A 22,697-nucleotide genomic window follows, 5' to 3' on the forward strand; every position below is an offset into this window, starting at 1 on the left:
GCAGCTATGACATACAACTACCTACTGGGGCTTTGGGGGGAAAATAAATAAATAAATAAAATTAAAAAAAAAAAAAGAAACAAAATAATTAACTTCCAAGTCAGCAGAGGGTAAAAAAAAAAGGGGTATTTTAAAAATCAGTCCATGCTATATAACAGGATGAACCTTGAAGATATTATGCTAAGTGAAATAAGCAGTCACAAAAGGACGAATATTATATGATTCCACTTATATGAGGTCCCTAGAGTATCAAATTCATAAAGACAGAAAGTAGAATGATGGTTCCCAGGAGCTAGGTGGCAGGGGAGAATGGGGAGTTAGTGTTTAATGCATACAAAGTTTCAGTTGGGGAAGGTTCTGGAGAGGGACGATGGTGATGGCTACACAACAGGAATGTACCTATTAATGCCACAAAACTGCACACTTAAAAATGGTTAAAATCGTAAATTTTATGTTATGTATATTTTACCACAGTTTAAATAACAAGACAATAATTTTTTAAAAAACAAGTCCAATAAAAGCCAGAAAAGGAGCAACAACGCAAGAAAAAGCATGGTAAATTTTTTAAAAAAAAAGGACAGAAGACAAAAATATATTAGCAATCACAATAAATGTAAATGGATTTACTTCAGTTATTAAAAAAAAAACTCTAGACTAAATATTTTTTTTAAATCCAGCTATAACATGTTTATAAGCAACAGCAAAAACAGTAACAGAGAAAGGTTGAAAGTAAGACTTGAAGAGGATATGGCAACCATATCCCACCCAAAAGACAAAAGAATTTAAAGCAAAAAGTATTAATATAGATAAAGAGGGACATTTTTTATCAATAATAAAGGCAATCCAAAAAGCTGTAACAATCAGAAACCTGAATGGACACTGGGGTAGCTAGTCTCCAAAAAGGACCCCAGTGAACGATGCCACCAAGCATCTCTGTCTTCACAGAGCCCCTCCCACTGAGTCTCAGCTGATCCCTTGGTTTGCTTTACACAGCAGAATGTGGCAGAAGTGGCCCTGCACCAGTCCTGGGCCTGAGCCTTAAGAATACCTGGCACCTTAAGAACTCCTGCTTTGGGGCCGGCCCCGTGGCTTGGTGGTTAAGTGAGCGCGCTCCACTGCTGGCGACCCGGGTTCGGATCCCGGGCTCGCACCGACGTGCTGCTTCTCTGGCCATGCTGAGGCCGCGTCCCACATACAGCAACTAGAAGGATGTGCAGCTGTGACACACAACTATCTACTGGGGCTTTGGGGGGAAAAATAAATAAATAAAATCTTTAAAAAAAAAAAAAAAAGAACTCCTGCTTTGCACTTTTGAGAAGCCTGAGCTGCCATATAAGAAAGCTGGATACACTTGCTGGAGAAACAGCATAGGACAGACTGTGGGAAAGGGAAAAGCCCAGAGACCACATGGAAAGCAAGCCCAGCCATCCCAGCATCCAAGCTAAGCCCTGCCTTCCAGCCATCCCTGCCAAACTGCCCAATGCACGAACTGTCTTGTACATTTCAGTCTAACAGAGGCCTGACACGTCTTCAACCCCAGCCTGACATCATGTGGAGCTGAAGAACCACCCTAGTGAGCCCAGTCAATGTACAGATACATGAGACATTATAAAACGGTTACTGTTTTAGGACTCTAAGCTTTGGGGTGGTTTACTACACCAAACATAACTAAAAACACAAATAATATAGCCTCAAAACATATAAAGGAAGAATTGTCCAATCTCAGGGAGAAATTCACAGATTCACAATTAAAGGGGGATATTTCTCAAGTTGACACATAAAGCGGATTAAAAAATTAAAAACATAGATTTAGGGCCGGCCCGGTGGCTTAGCGGTTAAGTGCACGCGCTCCGCTGCTGGCGGCCCGGGTTCGGATCCCGGGCGTGCACCGACGCACCGCTTCTCCGGCCATGCTGAGGCCGCGTCCCACATACAGCAACTAGTAGGATGTGCAGCTATGACATACAACTATCTGCTGGGGCTTTGGGGCAAAAATAAATAAATAAAATCTTTAAAAAAAAAAAAAAACAAAAAAAAAAACATAGATTTAAAACTTAATTTAAAAACATGACTGACAATACACATACAGAATACTGTGATACAGAAAGACAAACAGAAAATACATATACCATTAAAGCATATCTTAAATGCTTAAAAAACTGACCACATATTAAGCCAGAAAAGAAGTCTCAAAAGAATCCAAAACACAAATACCACTTCTTTGACAGTGATTTAACAAAATGAGTAAAATGGGAGGAGGAGGACACAACATGTATTTGGAAACTTTCTTTTAAAAAACACTTTAATTCCTGAATTAAATAAGATTTCATAATCGAAATCTCAAAATATTTAGAACTGAAGAAACATAAACTGTAAAAACTTGTGGGGTCTTGTCCACCAACAGGGTATACAGGGTAAATACACTCCTCCTCAACCTATCTGTGATAAAGGACCAGTTAGGGGGTTTTTCCCAATCCAACAAAAACTAATATGTGGTCCTACTGCACATGACTAGTACACAGTTCACACCACACATGACTCACTGTGCGAGCTTGAAACACCCAAGCTGATCTACACTGATCACATTCAGACGACGTGGCAATGTAAAATTGCGATAAACGTTTCTTTTTTTTTTTTTTTTTGTGAGCAAGATCAGCCCTGAGCTAACATCCACGCTAATCCTCCTCTTTTTGCTGAGGAAAACCGGCTCTGAGCTAACATCTATTGCCAATCCTCCTCCTTTTTTTTTCCCCCAAAGCCCCAGTAGATAGTTGTATGTCATAGTTCCACATCCTTCTAGTTGCTGTATGTGGGACGCAGCCTCAGCATGGCCGGAGAAGCGGTGCGTCAGTGCACGCCTGGGATAAGAACCAGGGCCGCCAGTAGTGGAGCGTGCGCACTTAACCGCTAAGCCACGGGGCTGGCCCGCGATAAAAGTTTCTAAACACTCTCAATTTCTGTACTTAAATCATGACAGACAGGAACAATAGTTCATAAACTGACACTGGTCTGTGGATCTCACTCTAATGGCTAGCATTGACAATGGTAAATCCACAAAATACAGTACTATACCACTATAAAGAGGAATGAAGAATATCTCTATACATGGCTGTGGAGTGATCTCCCAGACATACTGCTGAGTAAGAGAAGTGGGGAAAAGTGTGTATGGTGCCATTCTAAGAAAGGAGGAACATAAAATACAAATATGTTGTTTATTCTAAAAAGGAAGAAAAATAAACTATAAAATGCTTACCCATGGGGAAAGAAGAACAGGTGGAGGGGACTGGATATAAGCTAGGCATCATGGAATCACGTTATGTTGTAAACTTAACTATACATAATATACTTTACATTATAAAGCAAAATTAAAATTTATAGACACAATCCCTAAAAAAAAAAGGTAGATAAAACTAATGAACAAAACTGTGTATCAAGTTGACGGCATAACCACACGCAAACGAATCATTTCAAGTGACTTGAAATTACAGTAATATGTAAATTTAGTGAGATACACCCTAAGGCCAACAACAATAACAAAAACTCTTTAGAATAATCATACTATTGGTGGTAGTCCTCATATTGTTATTGAGATTGTTGGAAAAAGCAAATGAGTAATTATGTGGTTTCACTGGGAACAAGAATTTCCACGAGAAAGGAGTTACATATATAAGATTGAAAAAGGTCAAACAAAAAAACCTATAAATGGAATTATCAGTAAGAACTCATGAAATATTTTATCTTAAAAAATATATAAACAAGGCCAGCCCCGTGGTGTAGCGGTTAGAGTACTCCACTGCTGGCGGCCTGGGTTTGGATCCCAGGCGCGCACCAACGCACGGCCTGTCAGGCCATGTTGTGGTGGCATCCCACATAAAGTGGAGGAAGATGGGCACGGATGTTAGCTCAGGGCCAGTCTTCCTCAGCAAAAAAAAGGAGGAGGATTGGCATGGATGTTAGCTCAGGGCTGATCTTCCTCACACACACACACAAAACATATATATATATATAAAAACATACATATATACACACACACACATATATATACTAGCTTTCACTTTAGGCCAGGACAGACTAACAGATGCCAAATTTACCCTCCCACTATAAACAACTAAGAAACTGGACAAAATATGTGAAACACCTGTTTTCAACATTAGAAAACAGGCAGCACAAGACTGTGACCCTGAGGAGAAGAAAAACAAACTGAGTCCTACAACTGCCCCAGCTTTCTGCCTGGAGGTACAATCCAGACTTCACAGAAGAGATGGGGGGGGGCAGGGGGGGTGGATCCCAAACAGAGCACTGCAGTTTTCCTTAGCTGAGACACAGAGAAAATTTCTGGGTAGCTGAGATGGCTGGAAGTTGCACAGGAGAACTCCAGAGAGGAAGAAGTTATGCAGAAAAAGATCCCCAGAAATCTGCATGCAGTCTCTGAATATGTATAGGGTGAAATTCCATAAAGCTGGGCAATGAATGGCTGAATAATTCCCAGAACAGAAGACTGGGAGATAGAGTTACAACCAGAGTGGAGGGACATTGTTAAACATTTGAGGTGTTTGGTCGAGACCCCAGAACAGAAATATCTCAGTAGTAGAGTTACACAATTCTGAGAGTAAAGGCCACTCTAGACCTGCCCTAACCAAGCTTAAAAACAAGCTTCAAAGGGAGAAATTAATCCACATGTAACCTAACGACCTGCCAAAATAAAGCCCAACATTCTTGAAAGGAGGATAAATTGTTTAACACCCAACAATGTAAAATTCACATTGTTCAGCACCCAAACAAAAACTAACAGATATGCTAATAAACAGGAAAATATTACTCATAAGCAGAAAATCAGTCAGTCAAAAGCAATAGACCCAGAAATGACAGAGGAGATAAATTAATGGACAAAGACTTAAAACAGCTACTATAAATGCATGATATGATCAAGGATTAAACGAAAGAATGAACATACTGAGGAGAAAAATGGAAGGTATAAAATAAAAAACACAGAATTTCTAAAGATCAAAAATGCAATATCTGTAATGAAAAATTCACTGGATGAGATCAACAGCAAATGAGATACTGCAGAAGAAAAGGTTCAGAAGCAACAGAAAGTATCCAAAATGCAGTACAGAGAAAAACGACTGGAAAAAATTAACAGAGCCCCAGTGACCTGTGGGACAATATAAAGTGGTCAACCATACACGTCATCCCAGAAGAGACAGGACCACAGGAAAAAAAAAATGAAGAAATAACGGCTGAAAATATTTCAAATTTGATCCACAGTCAAATCTGAGAAGATCTGAGAAGTTCACCCTGGTATATCATAATCAAATTGTCAAACCTATGGATACAGAGAAAAATCTTAACACCTGCAACAGAAGAAAAAGAAACAAATATAAGAATTACCACAAATTTCTCATCAGAAACTATGCAAATCAGAAGACAAAGGATTGGTATCTTTAAAATGTTGAAAGAAAAAAAATAAACTTTCAACCTAGAATTTGATATCTAGCAAAAATATCCTTCAAGGCAAAATAATGACTTTTTCATACAAAGAAAAGCTGACAGAATATGTCACAGCAGACCTGCACTACAAGAAGTGTTAACGAAGCTCTTCAAGAGGAAAGAAAACGGTAACAAATGGAAACTTGGACTTCCACAAAGAAATGAAGAACATCACTTTGAGGGATCAGAATTGGCCACCCCAAAACGTGTCTCTTTGGTTAAGGACAAGAGACTCTGAAAGAAACTTTGACCTTCCACCTAACTGCCTAAAAGAATTTAAGATAGAAGGCCTGTCCCCAGCACAGTCCATCACCATAGATAACTCTGGGTATCTGTAGACTGTGAGGGTCCTTGCTAAGCCCATTCTTAAAGTTCTGTCTACCAAACATTTGCTTTCCCATCTCCATGTGAATTGCCTTCCTGCCCTTTGAAGTCCCAAACCACTACCCCCAACATCCTCTTTTGTCTTCAGCTGAAGATGGTATTTAAGGTGACAGCTTTGGCCATTCTGGCAAGTTACTCAGTTTTCCTGGGTTTCTCCCATGTATATATGTTATTAAAAACCTTGACTTTTCTCCTGTTATTCTGTCTCATGTCAATTTAATTCTTAGACCAGCCAGAAGGACCTGGAGGGTAGAGGAATTGTCTTCCTCCCCTACACCAGAAATTGTAAATATGTGATAAGACTTCCCCGTATTTTTAAATTTCTTTAAAAGAACTGTTTAAAGCAAAAGTAGTAATAATGTTTTGTGGAGTGTATAACCTACATAGAAACAAAACGTATGAAAAGAATAGCACAAAGGCTAAGGAGGGGGTAAAATGGAAAAACCGTTTCATAAGGATCTCACACTTTACATGAAATAGTATATTGCTATTTAAAGGCAGTCTCTGATAAGTTAAAAACACATTTTGTAAAAAATAAAGCAACCTCTGAAAAAATTAAACAGAGATATAGCTAATAAGCTGAGAGTGGTGATAAAAGGGAATACTAACAAATATTCGATCCAAAAGAAGGCAGGAAAAGAAGGAAAAAGGAAAGAAAGCAGGACAAACAGAAAATAAAGATCTAGATGGCAGACTTAATTCAACCATCTCAGTAATTACTAAATGTGCATGTTTCAAGCATCCCAATTAAAAGGCAGAAATTATTAGACTGGACAAAAAAGATCAAGACCCAACTAGAAATATGAAGAAACCTTAAATATAAAGACACAAATAAGGTTAACAGCAAAAAGATAGGAAAAATATACCATGCAAAAACTAACTGTAAGACAGCAGGACTGACTATATCAATATCAAAGTCGATTTCAGGGAAAAAAAGATACTGCCAGGGAGAAAAAGGAGAAATTTTACTAAAGAACAAAAAACTTGAACGTAAGATGGTACAGCCACTTTGGAAAATAGCCTGGCTGTTTCTTAGAAAAGTTAAACAGAAATTACAATACAACGCAGCAATTGCACTCCGAGGTACATACCCAAAAGAAAGGAAAATGTATGTCCATACAAAGATTTGTATGCAATTATTCACAGCATTACTCTTCATAGTCAAAAAGAGAAAACAATCCAAATGTCCATCAACTGAGGAATGGATGAGCTAAATGTGGTAAATCCATACAACGGGATATTATATGGCAATAAAAAGGAACGAACTGTTGATATACATTACGAGATGGCTAAATCTCAAATACTTCATGCTAAATGACGGAAGCCAGACTCAAACGGCTACATAACGGACGATTTCATTTATACGACATTCTGGAAAAGGCAGAACTGCAAGGATAGAAAACAAATCAATGGCTGCCAGGAGCTGGGGTAGGGAGAGGAAGTGACTACAAGAGGGCACAGGGGAAGTTTCTGGGGTGATGGAACTGTTCTATATCTTAATTAAGGCAGTAATTACACATCTGTATATATTTGTTAAAACTCAAAGGACCATAACCCAAAAAAGGTGAATTTGACTGTATGTAAACATAAAACTTAATTTTTAAGGGAGGGAGAAGCATCTTAGCACCAACATTTGGTGGAGTAACTACATTCAAACCACGTATGGCATATGCTTAAATAGCACTGTTAAAATGCCAAATAAAATGTCAAAACAAAAATGAACTAAAAAATCAAATGAATTAAAAAAACTCATAGACTTATACACTAGTATATCAAAACGGGTGAATTTTACTGTATGTAAATTATGCCATAATTTAAAAACAGAAAAAAAAAAACCCACATAATACTATTTTACACCCACAATATTGAGCAACAGAAATTCTCATATACTATGGAAGGAGTGTAAGTTCGTACCACCACTCTGAAAAACAGCTATACTACCTAGTAATCATGATCAGGTGCAAAACCTACTAGTCCCATTCCCAGCAACATACACACCCTGGAGAAGCTACTGCACACATGCACCAGGAAACAAGTACAAGAGTACTCAATGCAGCATTGCTGGTTACAGCCAGAACTAGAAATAACCCAAATATACACCAAGTACAGAATGGACAAATAAGTCATGGTCTATTCATACCATCAGACAGCATATAGCAGAAAATATGATGTATTTCAATTAAATGCACCAGCACAGATCAGGCTCAGAAATGATAAGCAAAAGGAGCAAGTCAGAGAAAAATACATACAGTATGATTCCATTCACATAAAGATATTTTTTAAAGGCATGTTCAGCAATATATACACATGGGTAAATCTAGAAATAAAAGCGAGAGAATGATTAATATGAAAATTGGAATAGTGGTTATCTCCAGCAGGGAGAGAAAGGGATATGCTCAGAGGTTTCAAAGCGTCAAGGATATTCTGTTCTTGGGCTGACTGGAGGACATGGAGTCTGCAGTTTACTTTTTAGCTATTATTGTTTAAATTAACACAAACTTTATATATCCTCTTTTGTATAAATATTTCACAATAAAAAAACTAAAAACAATATATTCTCAAAATGAAACACATCATGCCCAGTAGGTTTTATAGACATGTTCTACTAAAAGGAACAAATAATCTCTGTCTTAAAGAGACTACTGCACAGCATCAAGAGGCGGGAAACAGCACAGCTTGTTTCGATGCCAAAACAGGACCAGGTTTGAAATCAGAGTATCACTGATATGTCACTTATGAATACAGATGTAAAAATCCTAAATAAATTATTCATATTCTAAATCCAGCAATGTGTATTTAAAAAGAAAACCATGTCAAAGTGACATTTACTTTAGGAATATAAGGATGCTTGAGCACTGGAAAAAAATCTATTAACATAACTCACTATATTGCCAAATTAAAAGAAACTATAATTCATTTACTCACAAATATTTATGAGTGCCTATTTTTTTCCTAGATACTGGAGAGACAACAGTAACTAAAATTTAAAATCCCTCTAGTGGAGCTTATGTTCTAGTCAAAGGAAACAATAACAATAAACAAAATACATACATAATACAGTACATCAGAGAAAAATACCAAGAAGAAAAACAGAAGGCAGGGAACAGCAGGATTGGGAGTGCTATGGGGTATGGAGGGGTCAGGGTGCAATTTGAGCAAAGACTTGAAGGGGGTGTGGGAGAGAGGCAAGCAGGTATCTGGGGAGAAAGCATATCAGACAGCTGAAACAGCACAAGCAGAAGCCCCAAGAGGAACAGGGGCAGCATATTATCAAATCGTGCTTTTTAGAAATCCCTCTGGCTGCTGCGTGGAATTACAAACGAGAAGACTGGATTCTAAGGGGGCAAAAGTGAAAGCAACAAGACCAGGCAGGAGCTATTTCAGTATCCAGCATATGAGGATAACTTAGACTAAGCTGGTGGCAATGGAAATGGAGACCAAAAAAAAGTAGAAGTTTTAAAAGGAGAATGGTCAGGAGTTAATTTACCAAAGAAGAAAACCGGCATGGAGTCAAAGTGAAGATGAAAACAAGAGGATGAGCTGACGCTTAAAGGCACACATTTCAAAGCCCATCTAGTACAATGGAATTGAAAAAGACAGCATCTTCCAGAACGAAAGAAAACACGTCTTTTTACTCCGTATTCCTCTCCTGCCTCATGATGTACAAAGAATCTGAAGTTATTCTTCCAGAACCTTGAGTATACTTCTCAAACATTTGAGAACCAACTCATTTAGTCAAAACTTCAAATCTCCTAACCTGTCCTCCATGTGTTAAATACAAATTTCTCAAATAACCAAAAATGTGACTTGTACCATTTACTTAAACTCTCTCAGGCTGTTTCCCCATTAGTACAGGAGTACAAAATACACATGTTTCAAAAAGACCAATGTGTAGGGGACGGCCCAGTGGCGTAGTGGTTAAGTCTGGGGCAGCCCGCTTCAGCAGCTCTGGTTCATGGGTTCAGATCCCAGATGCGGACCTACACCACTTGTCAAGCCGTGTTGTGGCGGCAACCCACAGACAAAATAGAGGAAGACAGGCACAGATGTTAGCTCAGGGCTAGTCTTCCTCAAGGAAAAAAAAAGACCAATGTGAGGAGTATGATGCCTGTCTGGAACATAGTTAGCACTCAATTAAACATCAGTTTCCACCTTTTCTTCCAGATTTAGCTAAGCTAGAATAAGAAGCAACTTTCTTAGACTAAACAAGTTCCTCAAATAACTCTCCCAAAAAGTCTGATCTAAAGGATTAAGAGATCAAACACAGTTTTCATATTGGCTGACCCAAAGAAAAGTGTACTTTTTCAAACACAGTCCCAAGGAAGCCTGGAGCATGTACAATCTCCTCACTTCCCTAGAACACTGGTCCTTTAAAATCACACTTAAAAAAATGTTTATAACCTTTTTGTTTTAAAAATATACACCACGTTGGCAACACTGAAATTATCATCCTGCCCTTCCCCCTGAGCTAGCACAAAATCATTCCACTGGCAGTGCTTTCCAAACCTCTGTTACCCGACCTTTACCACTTCATTCTTACGGGGCTTTGAACTTCAGGAGGTAGAAAGACAAAAGGCAGCTCATCTCTTAGGCATAAAACCAGAGTCTGACCAGGGCTCAGAAAACAATCAAGTTCTCTCTTCTCCCTGAGCTGGCTGGGAATCCTGTCAGACAATGGAATACCACTTTTTGCAAAGGCAGATCCAGACATCCCTTGAGAATTACTCAAACAAATAAGAAACCTTTTACCAACGGAGGGGTCAAAGCCTCCATCAAAACCAAACTGCTGCTACCACTAACCAGAGCAAACGATGCTGCCCTCCTAACTGGGCCTTCTGCGCAGACCTCCTGCAGTACAGAGTGGAACAGGGTTTGCATAAGACAGTCAGCCTCTAGTAAATACAAAACCCATCACAAAAACAGAAAGGAAAAATATCCAGCGCTGACTTACTTTTCACACAAAATAGTCTAGATGTTAGAAATTGTTACTCTAAGACTAGGGTTTTCAACAGAGCTCCGGAGCCTGAGAGAGATGCCTTGGGTGCTTGGGGCATGGGGTGGGGACAGTAGAACCCACAAGATGGAGAAGCTGGGCCCTCATACTTGTTTCAACCAGAGCAGTTTCACAGTCATCTATTTAAGGGGCTGGCCCTGTGGCATAGTGGTTAAGTTCAGTGCACTCCACTTTGGTGGCCTGGGTTCAGATCCCGGGCACAGATCTACATCACTCCTCAGTCATGCTGTGGCAGCGACCCACATACAAAATAAAGGAAGACTGGCACAGATGTTAGCTCAGGGCTAATCTTCCTCAGCAAAAAAAAGAGGAAGATTGGCAACAGATGTTAGCTTAGGGCAAATCTTCCTCAGGCAAAAAAAAAAAAACAACACACAGTCATCTATTTATATTTTGCAGCTCCATTTCATGAGATAAAAGGGTTTTACTCCTGAAGTATTTAAACGACTAATCTATTTCAACCCCTCAGTGTTAGAGACAAAGCAGCATAAATGGAGATATTCAGTAAGACATGAGGTGCTATGCTGGAACCCAGACCTTGACTCCTAGTCCAGTGCTCTTATTATCCTCACATACGTATCACTCATTCTGGCAGAGAAAAGAACGCCTATGAACAGAAATGCCAATATAATTAACGCAGAGTGCAAAATTCAAACCAGCTTGCCATAACACAAGAGTTCACATCTAAGGATATGAAAAGCTACTTCTGCTTAACAACTATAAAAATCTTCATTAAAGAGAGTAAAACTGACATTTTGAGAAATATCAAGAAACTCCTACGATATTTCAAAAAGATGAAGTGACCAAAGGTCATAAAACCTGAAGAAAAACTCTTTATTCTAAATTGGCACAAGGAAAAGAAATCAAACTCAAAAGGTGGGGCTCTGGGGTCTGGTCCCAAGTAGGCCACATCCATTTGTCACATAGACAAATTGTACAGTCACAGACAAATCATTTAATCTCTTAGAAGCTCAGTTTTCTATCTGCAAAATGAAATGAACTGGATGATTTGAGAGGCTTTCTCTAAAATTCTAGGATTCTAAGCATTGAAAAGATCACATATTTGATAAGGCTAAAACAGACTATAAAAGACATTGTCTAAAAATGTCACTACCATTTTAAATGAAAGTAGAAATTCTTTTTTCTAACAAGCAAGATGATCAAAGTTCAAAACTCTAAAAGGAATAATAACATGATATCTAAAACATACCAAAATGTTTAAACTGTTTCTAATGGCTAAATTTCTGCCTTCAGCAATTAAGAGGAACCAGATTATGCCCATAGCCTGGGAAAGATTTATTTCTGGTGTCAGCAGACTCTTTCACAGATTTATGTAGAACTGCTGTAAAGAAGGCAAGAAAAAAGAGTTCTGGGCCGGCCCCGTGGCTTAGCGGTTAAGTGCGCGCGCTCTGACGCTGGCGGCCCGGGTTCGGATCCCGGGAGCGCCCCGAGGCAACACTTCTCCGTCCAACGCGAGGCCGAGTCCCACGTACAGCAACTAGAAGGATGTGAACCTATGACGTACAACTATCTACTGGGGCTTTGGGGGGAAAAAACTGAATAAATAAAATCTTTAAAAAAAATAAAAAAATAAATAAAAAAAAAGAAAAAAGAGTTCTTAGAAATTGACTTGCTGAGCACAAGAAAAAATAACCCAAAACTTGCATATTCCATAATAAAACTGACATAAAAGAAAGGTGAATTACAAGGAGAACTAGCTGGCTTAAGATTTTGATGATGCCATCTTCTACTTTTCATTCAGCCAATATTTATTAAGTACCTATAACATGCCACACACAGGAGATACTGTGAAAACAAAGTCGCTGCACTTACATTCCAGTGGGGGAGGCTAGTGATAACCAAGTAACCAAACAAACAAGGTAATTTCTGAGACTGATAGGGCTACAAAACAAAAACCCTCATGATGCTGTGGAATTAGACTGGCAGTTAGTGAAAGCTTCACTGAGAAGATACTTTTGAACTAAGAACCCAAGACAAGAAGTTACCAAAGAGCTTTCCAGGCAGAAGGGCTAGCACATGCAAGGGCCTTGAGGTGGACACAAGTTTGAGGTGTTTGAGAAACAGAGTGAAGGCGAGGGTGGCTGAAGTATAATGACCAAGGGGAAAGTGCCAGGAAAGGAGATCAGAGAGGTAGGCAAGGGCCAGGCAGGATAGTGATATGATGTGATTTGCATTTTTAAAAGACCATTCTGCTGGCTGTTCACCTATCAAAAATCCAAATGGATTCTGATACTGCCTTTCAAAGGACAGACTCTATGACTTCACTGTATCTAAGTTTAGGCTTACTCCGTTTGTTTTCCTCAGTGTTTAAGGGCAATATAAATAGTTTTGAAATTGCTCTAAGTGTGGAGTTATATATATATCTAGCTATATAAATAAACATTGTGAAAACTACAATTACCTCCCTCTCTTCCTCCATTTGCTTTCTCCTTTCTTTTATTTGCAAACTGTGGACTTCAACGGATGGATACTTCAAGTATAGTCATCTATTTCCTTTACCAAGAAGGTTTTTTTTTTGTGTGTGTGAGGAAGATTGGCCCTGAGCTAACACCCACTGCCAATCCTCCTCTTTTTGCTGAAGAAGTCTGGCCCTGGGCTAACATCCATGCCCATCTTCCTCTACTTTATATGAAACGCCACCACAGCATGGCTTGACAAGCGGTACGTCGGATCACGCCTAGGATCCGAACCTGTGAACCCTGAGCCACCGAACCAGAGCGTGCAAACTTAACCGCTACACTACTGGGCTGGCCCCAAGAAAATGTTTTTTATACTTTTTAAAAAATATTCTGTATACTAAAAAGATTCAACTGGGCTTGTTAATTGAATTAAAAGGCACTGAAGGGCCGGCCCTGTGGCTTGGTGGTTAAGTGCGCGCGCTGCGATGCTGGTGGCCCGGGTTCAGATCCCGGGTGCGCATCGAGGCACCACTTCTCCGTTCATCCTGAGGCCGAGTCCCACATGCAGCAACTAGAAGGATGTGCAGCTACGACACACAACTATCCACTGGGGCTTTGGGGGGAAAAATAAAAAAAATAAATAAAATCTTTAAAAAAAAAAAAAAAAAAAAAGGCACTGAAGGCTGAGCCCTATATCACCACGTGAGGTATTAACAAGTGCAAATAGCCGTAAGTGACATAAGTGACATTTGGATTTGAGCATCATTCCACAATAAAACTGAACAATGTTCAGATGACTGCAGTTATGCCTGACAGTGAGTGCTGGAATGACCACTCACTAACCCAGGCTCAACTCACCAGTGACACAACCCTTGAGTCACAAAAGCATAGTATTCAGCATGAAGTCCTAAAAATGCAGAACACTACAAAGGAGCTCACAGTGGTCTTATAAGGATAGGAAATCTCAAGTGTAAAAAATGAAATAAATTCTACCTCTAACCAGGCAATGATGGACACTGACAGCTGACTTCAGGAAAAGCTTAAGGAAAGCAATTCAAATCAAGAATTCAAAGCACGGACAGATTTCATCTATCCCATCCATCCCTGAAGACTAGCTCTGAGGACCGATGCAAGCATCTAAAGTGTCCAATGCACGTGCCACTACATTACCCAGAACAACTTCATCAGAGAAGGAACCCTGTGGCATGCCCAAAAAGACTCCAGCTTATCAGTAAACCTTCCGCAATCACAGATAAGGCCACACAAATGTATCCAGAACTGAAAAAACTCCTATTTTCAAATAAGTAGCAAAACCACATGGATAAATACAATTCTGACCTTGAGGGCCCACTAGAAGAGACTTCCAAGCAGGGGGGAGAAAAATGACGCAGCCATTCTGCATATGCTTTCCTTAACATATGAGAGAAAACTTAGGCAAAGAAAATGCCACAGGATTCCAGAGGTGTCACTATCACCTTCAAAGGGAAAAATGAGAAACGTGAGTTAAATAATTTGTATCTTCCTGTCCCTTATTACAGACAAGATCCTGACCAGACTACTCTTACGCATACAAAACATCCCACCACTTCCGTCCTTCACTGCCGAATGGCTCTGGGGTACAACCTGGAACAGAAGTACAAACACAAAGGAGTCTGGAAATAAGATTTCAACACTTTTATTAGTTCTTTAAAAATGTATTTAGTTCTATCAGACAACTGACCTAGACTGTTCAAAAATATCAATGCCATGAAAAACAAAACAAGGCAAGGGAACTGTTCTATATTACAGGAGACTAAATAGCCATGACAACCAAATGTAATGCATGATTCTTGACTGGATGCTGGATTTGAAAAATAAGCTATAAAGAATATTTTTGGAACAACTAGAGAAAATTTGAATATGGACTATATATTATATACTACTATATCAATGTTGACTTTCTTGAATGTGATAATGATATTGTGGTTATGTAGGATAATGTCCTTGTTCTGAAGACATACATTCTAAAATATTTAGGGGTGAAGTACCAGTACCAGTTAACACTTTCAAATGGTTCTGGAAAAAAAAAAAAAAAAAGCATACATATGTAGAGAGGGATAAAGCAAATGTGGCAAACTTGTAACAATGATTAAAAAAGCTAGATGGGTGGGGCATTCACTGTTAGTACTCCTTCAGTTTTTCTATAGGTTTGAAATTGTTTCAAATTTAAAAAATGTGGGGGCCAGCCCCGTGGCACAGCGGTTAAGTTTAGCACACTCTGCTTCACCAGCCCTGGTTCGCAGGTTTGGATCCCAGGCACGGACCTACACCACTCGTCAGCCATGCTGTGGCCGCGACCCACATACAAAATAGAGGAAGACTGGCACAGATGTTAGCTCAGGGCTAATCTTCCTCAAGCAAAATAAGAGGAAGACTGGCAACAGATGTTAGATCAGGGCAAATCTTCCTCAGCAAAAAAAAAAAAAAAAAAAATGTAAGATAAAAAAGAAAAAAGTGTACTTAACACCACCTTGGACTCAAGTGTTTATTGGGCAGACCTGGGTTCTCAGGTGATCAGCTGGTTCAGATTTTTGCTATCCTTTCCTATCCATGCCTGAATAACAATAAAGTAAATGCCTGTACAACTTCTGGGAGATAGTGTGGTGATAATGAGGCATTTAACAAGAGACTAATAATTATCAGACATTCATAACCTGGAATCTAGAATCCTATAACAGTCTTTAAAACCAATACAGTATGTCTGTATGTACCCATCATGGCAAATATATTAACTGAATAAAGCAAGCAGCAAAGCTATAAGTATCCAATTTTTTCAAATATTGTTAATATAAATTATTTAGGTTACAGATAGCAGAATTTATGGGTTACTTTCACTTTCTCTGTTGTCTTTTGCTTTCTGTTGCATCTGCACACATTGCTTTTAAAACAGGTCAAAATGTTAAGAGACACAGACAGATAATTAACCAAGCTAAAATTCTACTAAAGCCACAGCAGTAAACACTCTTCATTTTGGCTGAGCTATGAGCTAGATGTCAGAGGCAGATCTAGGGATAGTTTCATCAAGATTAGGAGCAGTATATTTATCATCGAATGTCAAAACAAAAGGATAATAATGAAGTACCAGAATGTAGCCATTATTCACTAACTCTTTCATTAAGTATGCATTTATTGATGGCTACTTTGTACAGTATCCTAGTGGATACCGAAATGAATAAAACCTAATCTCTGTCCTCAAGTTTACAGTCTAACTGGGGGAACCAGACAAGCAAACCATTAACACCAAAAGAGCACAAAGAATATCAGAGAAGTGATGTACAATTCCAATGAGCAAGATGCTATGAAGACTAAGCCACATAAAGCCAAAGGCAGACGAGAGGATGTGCTGAGCACATCTTCAATTAGTCTATCTCAGACACGGGCTGGAGACTAACAGAACATCCCCTAGCTTACAGTAGATTCACACAATGGAGTTTACTCAGATATATTAAAATTAAAATGAAGAAATTTAATTCTGTTCAAATAATTATTAAGCATGGACTATGCCAAGAATTTTGCCCAGAGTCAAGTTACAAAGACAAATAAAACTCAGTTCCCACCCTCAAGGTTTTCATAGAAAAAGCTATTTCTCCTCTCACTTAAAACAGAAATATGCCATTAATAAGCATATTTGTAATATATATAATATGGATAATTATAATTATTCATAATTACATATAATTATATGTAACAATATGTATTACAATAGAAAAATGTCATTAACAAGCAGTTAAGTTTGAGGAACCTAAAGGACTAAAGGCTACCATTTATTAAGGACTGACTCTGTGTCAAGAATGCACACACCACAATAAAGAAGGTTTACACCCTTTGCAGGCTACAAAGCTAGGTTTTGAGAGCACTACAAAGTGCTCTGTCTCTCCCAAGGCTCAGTTCCTGACATTACATTATGCTACCTCTTAACAAAAAAAGTCCAAAATATTAGAAATAAAAACAATATAGAAAACAGCACAGACATATGAACATAAGATACATTTGATCTGTACATAAAGACTGAGTTTTATGACTGCAGGTTATACAGTTGGTATTTTGCTCAAGTGTAATTTTGAATTAATTGAAGGAAACAAGTCTATTAGGAAAACAAAACTCAAAGGGAAAAGTCTGTATATGAACTACTGCAATTTATAACTATATTATGGAAGAGTATAAGGGTCAGCATCAAATTTTCAGGATCCTCACCATCAATAGGTCATCTTATGTCTAAGGCAGGGGTCAGCAAACCACAGCCCCAAGCCAAATGTGGCCCGCTGCTTGTTTATATAAATAAAGCTTGATTGGAACACAACCATGCCCATTTGGTTGTGCATTGTCTACGGCTGCTTCCCTACTACAATGGCAGAGTTGAACAGTCTGTGATGTAGTATGGTCCACAAAACCTAAAATATTTATTATCTGGCCCTTTACAGAAAAAGTTTGCCAACCCCTGGTTTAAATGATAGCCATATATATCACAAATGGTAGAAAAATAATTAGCCTGCTCATTTTGGTTCTATTTAAGCTTTATTAAGAACTCTACCTGATCTAAGTTCTCTTCCTTTGTAATTAGTGTCACTTAGTAATGCTAGAGTTTTTTAATTTCTCCAAGTATGTTCACATATTTTCCACAGAGTAGGTCTTACTTTAGCTGCCCAGTAATTTATCCTTCACAGTATTATTACAAACAAAATCCTAATTAAGGCACATTTGCAACTACCCCCACACATACAATCTGCAAAGATACAGACATGGAAAAGCTGAATATAGACACAATAGCTGCTATGACTAAATAATTCCTAATATCTTGTTCACACTAGAACATCTCAGTCAAACTGCCATTTAGGACCAACAGAATCAGCTTCACCTGCCTGCTTATTAGAAATGCAAATTCATGGGCCTCACTGCAGATCTACCAGGTGATTCTTATGCACACTAAAAGTTAAAAACCATGGCACTAAAACAGAGTTTATATTACTTACCTTGAGTGTGAAAAGGCTGATCCGGCCAGGCAGTTTATAAAATAGCCCCTCTCCTCCTCTTGAATTGGAATGTAGCATAGCATTGAGACAAGCAAGAGGGGATGTCCCACTGTAAAAACATACAAGGATGGATGAGGGTCATACAAATCCATATGCCTACTTACTCAAAGATCTAATACCCTCCAACTCATTCTTAAATCAAGAAGCAGAGCAAGAAGTACAGAAGATCCCATGACAACAATCCCACCTTGAAAGTAGCAAGAGAGTAACAAATGAAATTCACATCCATCACACCCACAGAGCTCTGGGATACCACGTGTTATGTGATACCCCTGAGAGTTTCCTAGCCTCTCTATTTCAACCTACACACCATACTCAGAAGCCGCCACATGACATTATCAACACAAAGACCACAGAGTCAGTGGTGCCGTCCCATCGAACAAGCACAAGCACACCTTTTTTTTTTCCAGTTAAATACTTTCTAACAAGCACACAAAACGAACAGTATTTCATTTGCTCTTTCTCTGTTGGGAAGGGGGAATGATGGGTTTTATTCTACAACTACTCAAGAGCAATCATTTAAATTTGAATATAAAAAGAAAAGTCAGTCAAATGGATTTAGTACCCAAAAATGCTCAAACATTAAACCAAAAAAAATGGCATATTAAGTTATTTCACGGTCCCTGCTACAATAGTAGGTCGCAAAACAATGACAACTCAGTGAGTTAGAGGCTACTTACTGAATCTTAAAACAGAAAATCTGTCAAAACTACAGACAAATGCCCATTATTAATATTAACTGAGTTTGGCACTAGCATGTTAGTGTTAAGGTTCACCTGTGCACCTTCTCTTCCCTCTCCCCAGCATGTTAAAAAATATATAGATATCTTAAGTAAAGCCTCTTAGCATTTTTCAGAACTAGAGGTCCTAATTTAATGCAGAGTGTTAAAAATAAATTGAGTCTAAAAAATCCATTTAAAAAAATCTATTACTTATTCTGCTTTGGAACACACTGGATGCTAAAAAAAAAAACTTTCACCAAGAACCAATCTCTAAAAGGAACCTTGTGCAGAATCTCGAGTACCAAGTGGGTGTGCTAACATCTCTGCTACAAGGAGGAATGGCATGCTGGCAGAGTCCTTCTTCGAACAGTGTGACTCCTACACACTATAACCCTGTCTACAAATGACAGAGCTGCTCACTCATCACGAGCCACCATGACTGCTTCATAATTCCTATAAGAGCAAGAAGCAGAAACAAGTTAAGGTTCTCAATTCCCAAAGGACTAATTTACCTTCTATAGGCATAGTGGTCCAACAGCAGCGCAGACAGCAGCATGATGGGAAATAGCCCATAAAAACAAAAATAAAGCACAATTATAACACTACACAGTGCATAGGTACTATTTAAGTGAATGTGATCTACACAATCGTGGTCTTCCCTCCCCACAAAATGTCAATGTTTGAACTGACAATTGGACAGTGAGGATCTTTTGACCCTAAAAGGTCAATTTCAAGCAGCTAAAGCTTAACCAGCAAAAACATATGCTGTTTGTTCTGAGTCCCAAGATGGGACTGTGTTGTGCTCTCCTCTTTCATTTAAAAAAAAAGGCTGGGGTGAGGGAAAAAGAGAGAAAAGGATTAAGGACAGTCACTGGTTTTCGCGTCTGCAATTCCTTTTGTGTTTCTAACCTGTTGCTTCTCTAGGAAAACTACATCACAGGATAAGAGAATCAAGGTCACCCCAAAATTTACTATATTCATATCATGAATGGCTCGAGTCAGTGACGGGGAAAAAAAGTTAGCAAATTTAACGCTGAGGAGACCACCCTAAAACAAAGGACGTCAGAGAGATGGTATAGAGAGAAGGGCAGTTTTAGACAAGATAGAGCCTGTCAGAGTCTGCCCCTTCTCTATTCCTGAAACATGCAAAACAGAGAACAAGAGAAAAGGTGCCAACTCCTTACACACAAAAAACAAGCTCAATGTCAAGATTTAAGGGAGAGCAAGGATGGGGAAAGTCACTGCATCTCTAATGAAAACAAATGGATGTTCACCCACTCCCACCCTCCACTGAGAGGATACACAACCTGGGAGACAGTTCCACACCACCACCAGACACATGAACATATATATATATATATATATATATGCACATGCGGACTTACTCATATCACTGCGTAACTACAGAAAGACACATGGCCTACAAAACCCTCACAGTAAGCAGCAAGAGCAATACAAACCTCATTTCCTTTAGTCCTTCTGCCTCTATGACCTGCAGAATCTGTTTTGGTGTCATTGGAGCATCCGAGTAGTTTTCTAGTACCTGAAGAAATATAAATGTTCTGGTTTCAGTATGCAATTTCCATTTACATCCATCAATCTATCTCATGGGCTACAGTTCTGCTCTGAGGTACCACTGCTGACAATTCAGTTTTTCCACAGTTAAAATTACCTCAGAAACCAAATTACATACAGATCTATCTAGTCGCTGAAAGTGACTGCAATTAGCTGAAATATTCTAATTCTCAATTCTAAAAACCACATCTTTTTTTTTTTTTTTTTTGTGAGGAGGACTAGCCCTGAGCTAACATCCAACACCAATCCTCTCCTTTTTTCTTGAGGAAGAGTGGCCCTCAGCTAACATCCATGCCCATCTTCCTCTACTTTATATGGGACACGGCCACAGGATGGCTTACCAAGCGGTGCGTCGGTGCGCACCAGGGATCTGAACCTGCGAACCTTGGGCCGCCAAAACAGAGTGCGCGCACTTAACTGCTTGCGCCACCGGGCCGGCCCTAAAAACCAAATCTTCTTAACATATAAGTTACGGTATGTGGTGCCTTAGCAACCCTGGTTACTGCTTAACTTGATGGCGTTAATATAGCTAAACCATAGTGCTACACAATAAACTATAAGACAGAAAAGCATGCAGATTTTCTTTCCCAAGGAAGTTTGATTAGTACCCATATTTTTATAATTTTTTTATTTACTTATTTTTTTTCTTTTCCCCCAAAGCCCCAGTAGATAGTTGTATGTCATAGCTGCACATCCTTCTAGTTGCTGTATGTGGGACGCGGCCTCAGCATGGCTGGAGAAGCGGTGCATCAGTGCGCACCCGGGATCCGAACCCGGGCCGCCAGCAGCGGAGCACGCGCGCTTAATGGCTAAGCCACCGGGCCGGCCCAGTACCCATATTTTTAAATGAAGATTTTTGCCACCATATTGTGAAATTCTAGGGTTAACTGCCACGGTACATTTTGCCATTTGGCAACATGATGCTATGATTCTATATGACTGGTACAAGCAAAACAATGAGAAATGGAATGTCCCATTTATGTTAGCATCATCTATAACTAAGTCATGGCAGTAGCTTCTTCGTGAGCAACTGCAGCTCTCTCCCTTTAAGAAGCTGAGTTGTTTTAGAAATGTCATCCTCTAAGGGAGAAGACGACAGGCTGTCAATTTCTTTGTACTGTCTCTACCTGTGCAGGTGCTGAGGTTACTCGAAATCACACTAACATCTTGCAGTCACTTAACAACCGTAAACAACTAAGCACTGCTCTGTCACAAATAAAATGTGAAGCAAGAAGTCTGATAGGACTGCTGCTGAAGGTTCTCTCTGTGGAAGAACATGAGCCCTTAGCACTAAAGGAAATCAAGTTTTGGAGAAGTAGGTGCTGAAATAAAACCCCTATTTGCCATGGTCCCATACTTAGCCTCCCTCTTTTCGATTTTGTGTGTGTGTGTGTGTGTGTGTGAGGAAGATCAGCCCTGAGCTAACATCTGTTGCCAATCCGCCTCTTTTTGCCAAGGAAGACTGGCCTTGGGCTAACATCCATGTCCACCTTCCTCTACTTTATATGGGACGCCACCACAGCATGGCTTGACAAGCGGTGCGTTGGTGCGCGCCTGGGATCCAAACCTGCGAACCCTCCGGCCGCCGAAGCGGAGCGCATGCACTTAACCGCTATGCCACCAGGCGGGCTCCTCGCTTTTCAATTTTTACATTCTCCTTGGGTAACATTATCATCTCATAGTTTCAACTACTATCTAAATTCTGATAACTCCCAAATCTCTCCCTCTAGCCCAGATTTCTCCCCAAGCTTGAGACTCAAATATTCAGTTCTGTACTGGATGTCCCCCCTTGCTCGTCTACTCTAATTCATCTAATCAGCAACTCTAATAATACACCCCCCTCTTCTCTCAACATTCCTTACCTTGGTTAGCAGCCAGTCTAATCATCTAATTTAGAAACCTAGGTGTCATCCTTCACTCTCACCTGTCCCCCAGCCCCCACAGCCAGTTTCTTACCTGACCCAACACAACAGCCTCTTCGCTAATATCCCTGCCACCAGCCCTGCTGTCCGCACATTCTTCC

The 22,697-nt window shown here is 39.4% G+C and overlaps 1 protein-coding gene across 3 annotated transcripts in view; it reads right to left on the reverse strand.

Annotated features, from left to right (window-relative positions):
• Positions 1-22,697, reverse strand: part of ASXL1 (ASXL transcriptional regulator 1) — a 70,081-nt gene that overhangs the window by 41,699 nt on the left and 5,685 nt on the right. For all 3 annotated transcript variants that reach the window (XM_087445425.1, XM_014796808.2, XM_087445424.1), the window contains exons 2-3: positions 20,560-20,642; positions 18,318-18,426 (exon numbers count right to left, since the gene is read on the reverse strand). In XM_087445425.1, the coding sequence (XP_087301551.1) occupies positions 18,318-18,426; positions 20,560-20,642 (192 nt within the window). The remainder of the gene's footprint in view (positions 1-18,317; positions 18,427-20,559; positions 20,643-22,697) is intronic.

Source organism: Ceratotherium simum, chromosome 21 (assembly GCF_057802395.1).
Source record: "Ceratotherium simum simum isolate JZ-2026a chromosome 21, ASM5780239v1, whole genome shotgun sequence".
NCBI classification, from domain to species: domain Eukaryota; kingdom Metazoa; phylum Chordata; class Mammalia; order Perissodactyla; family Rhinocerotidae; genus Ceratotherium; species Ceratotherium simum.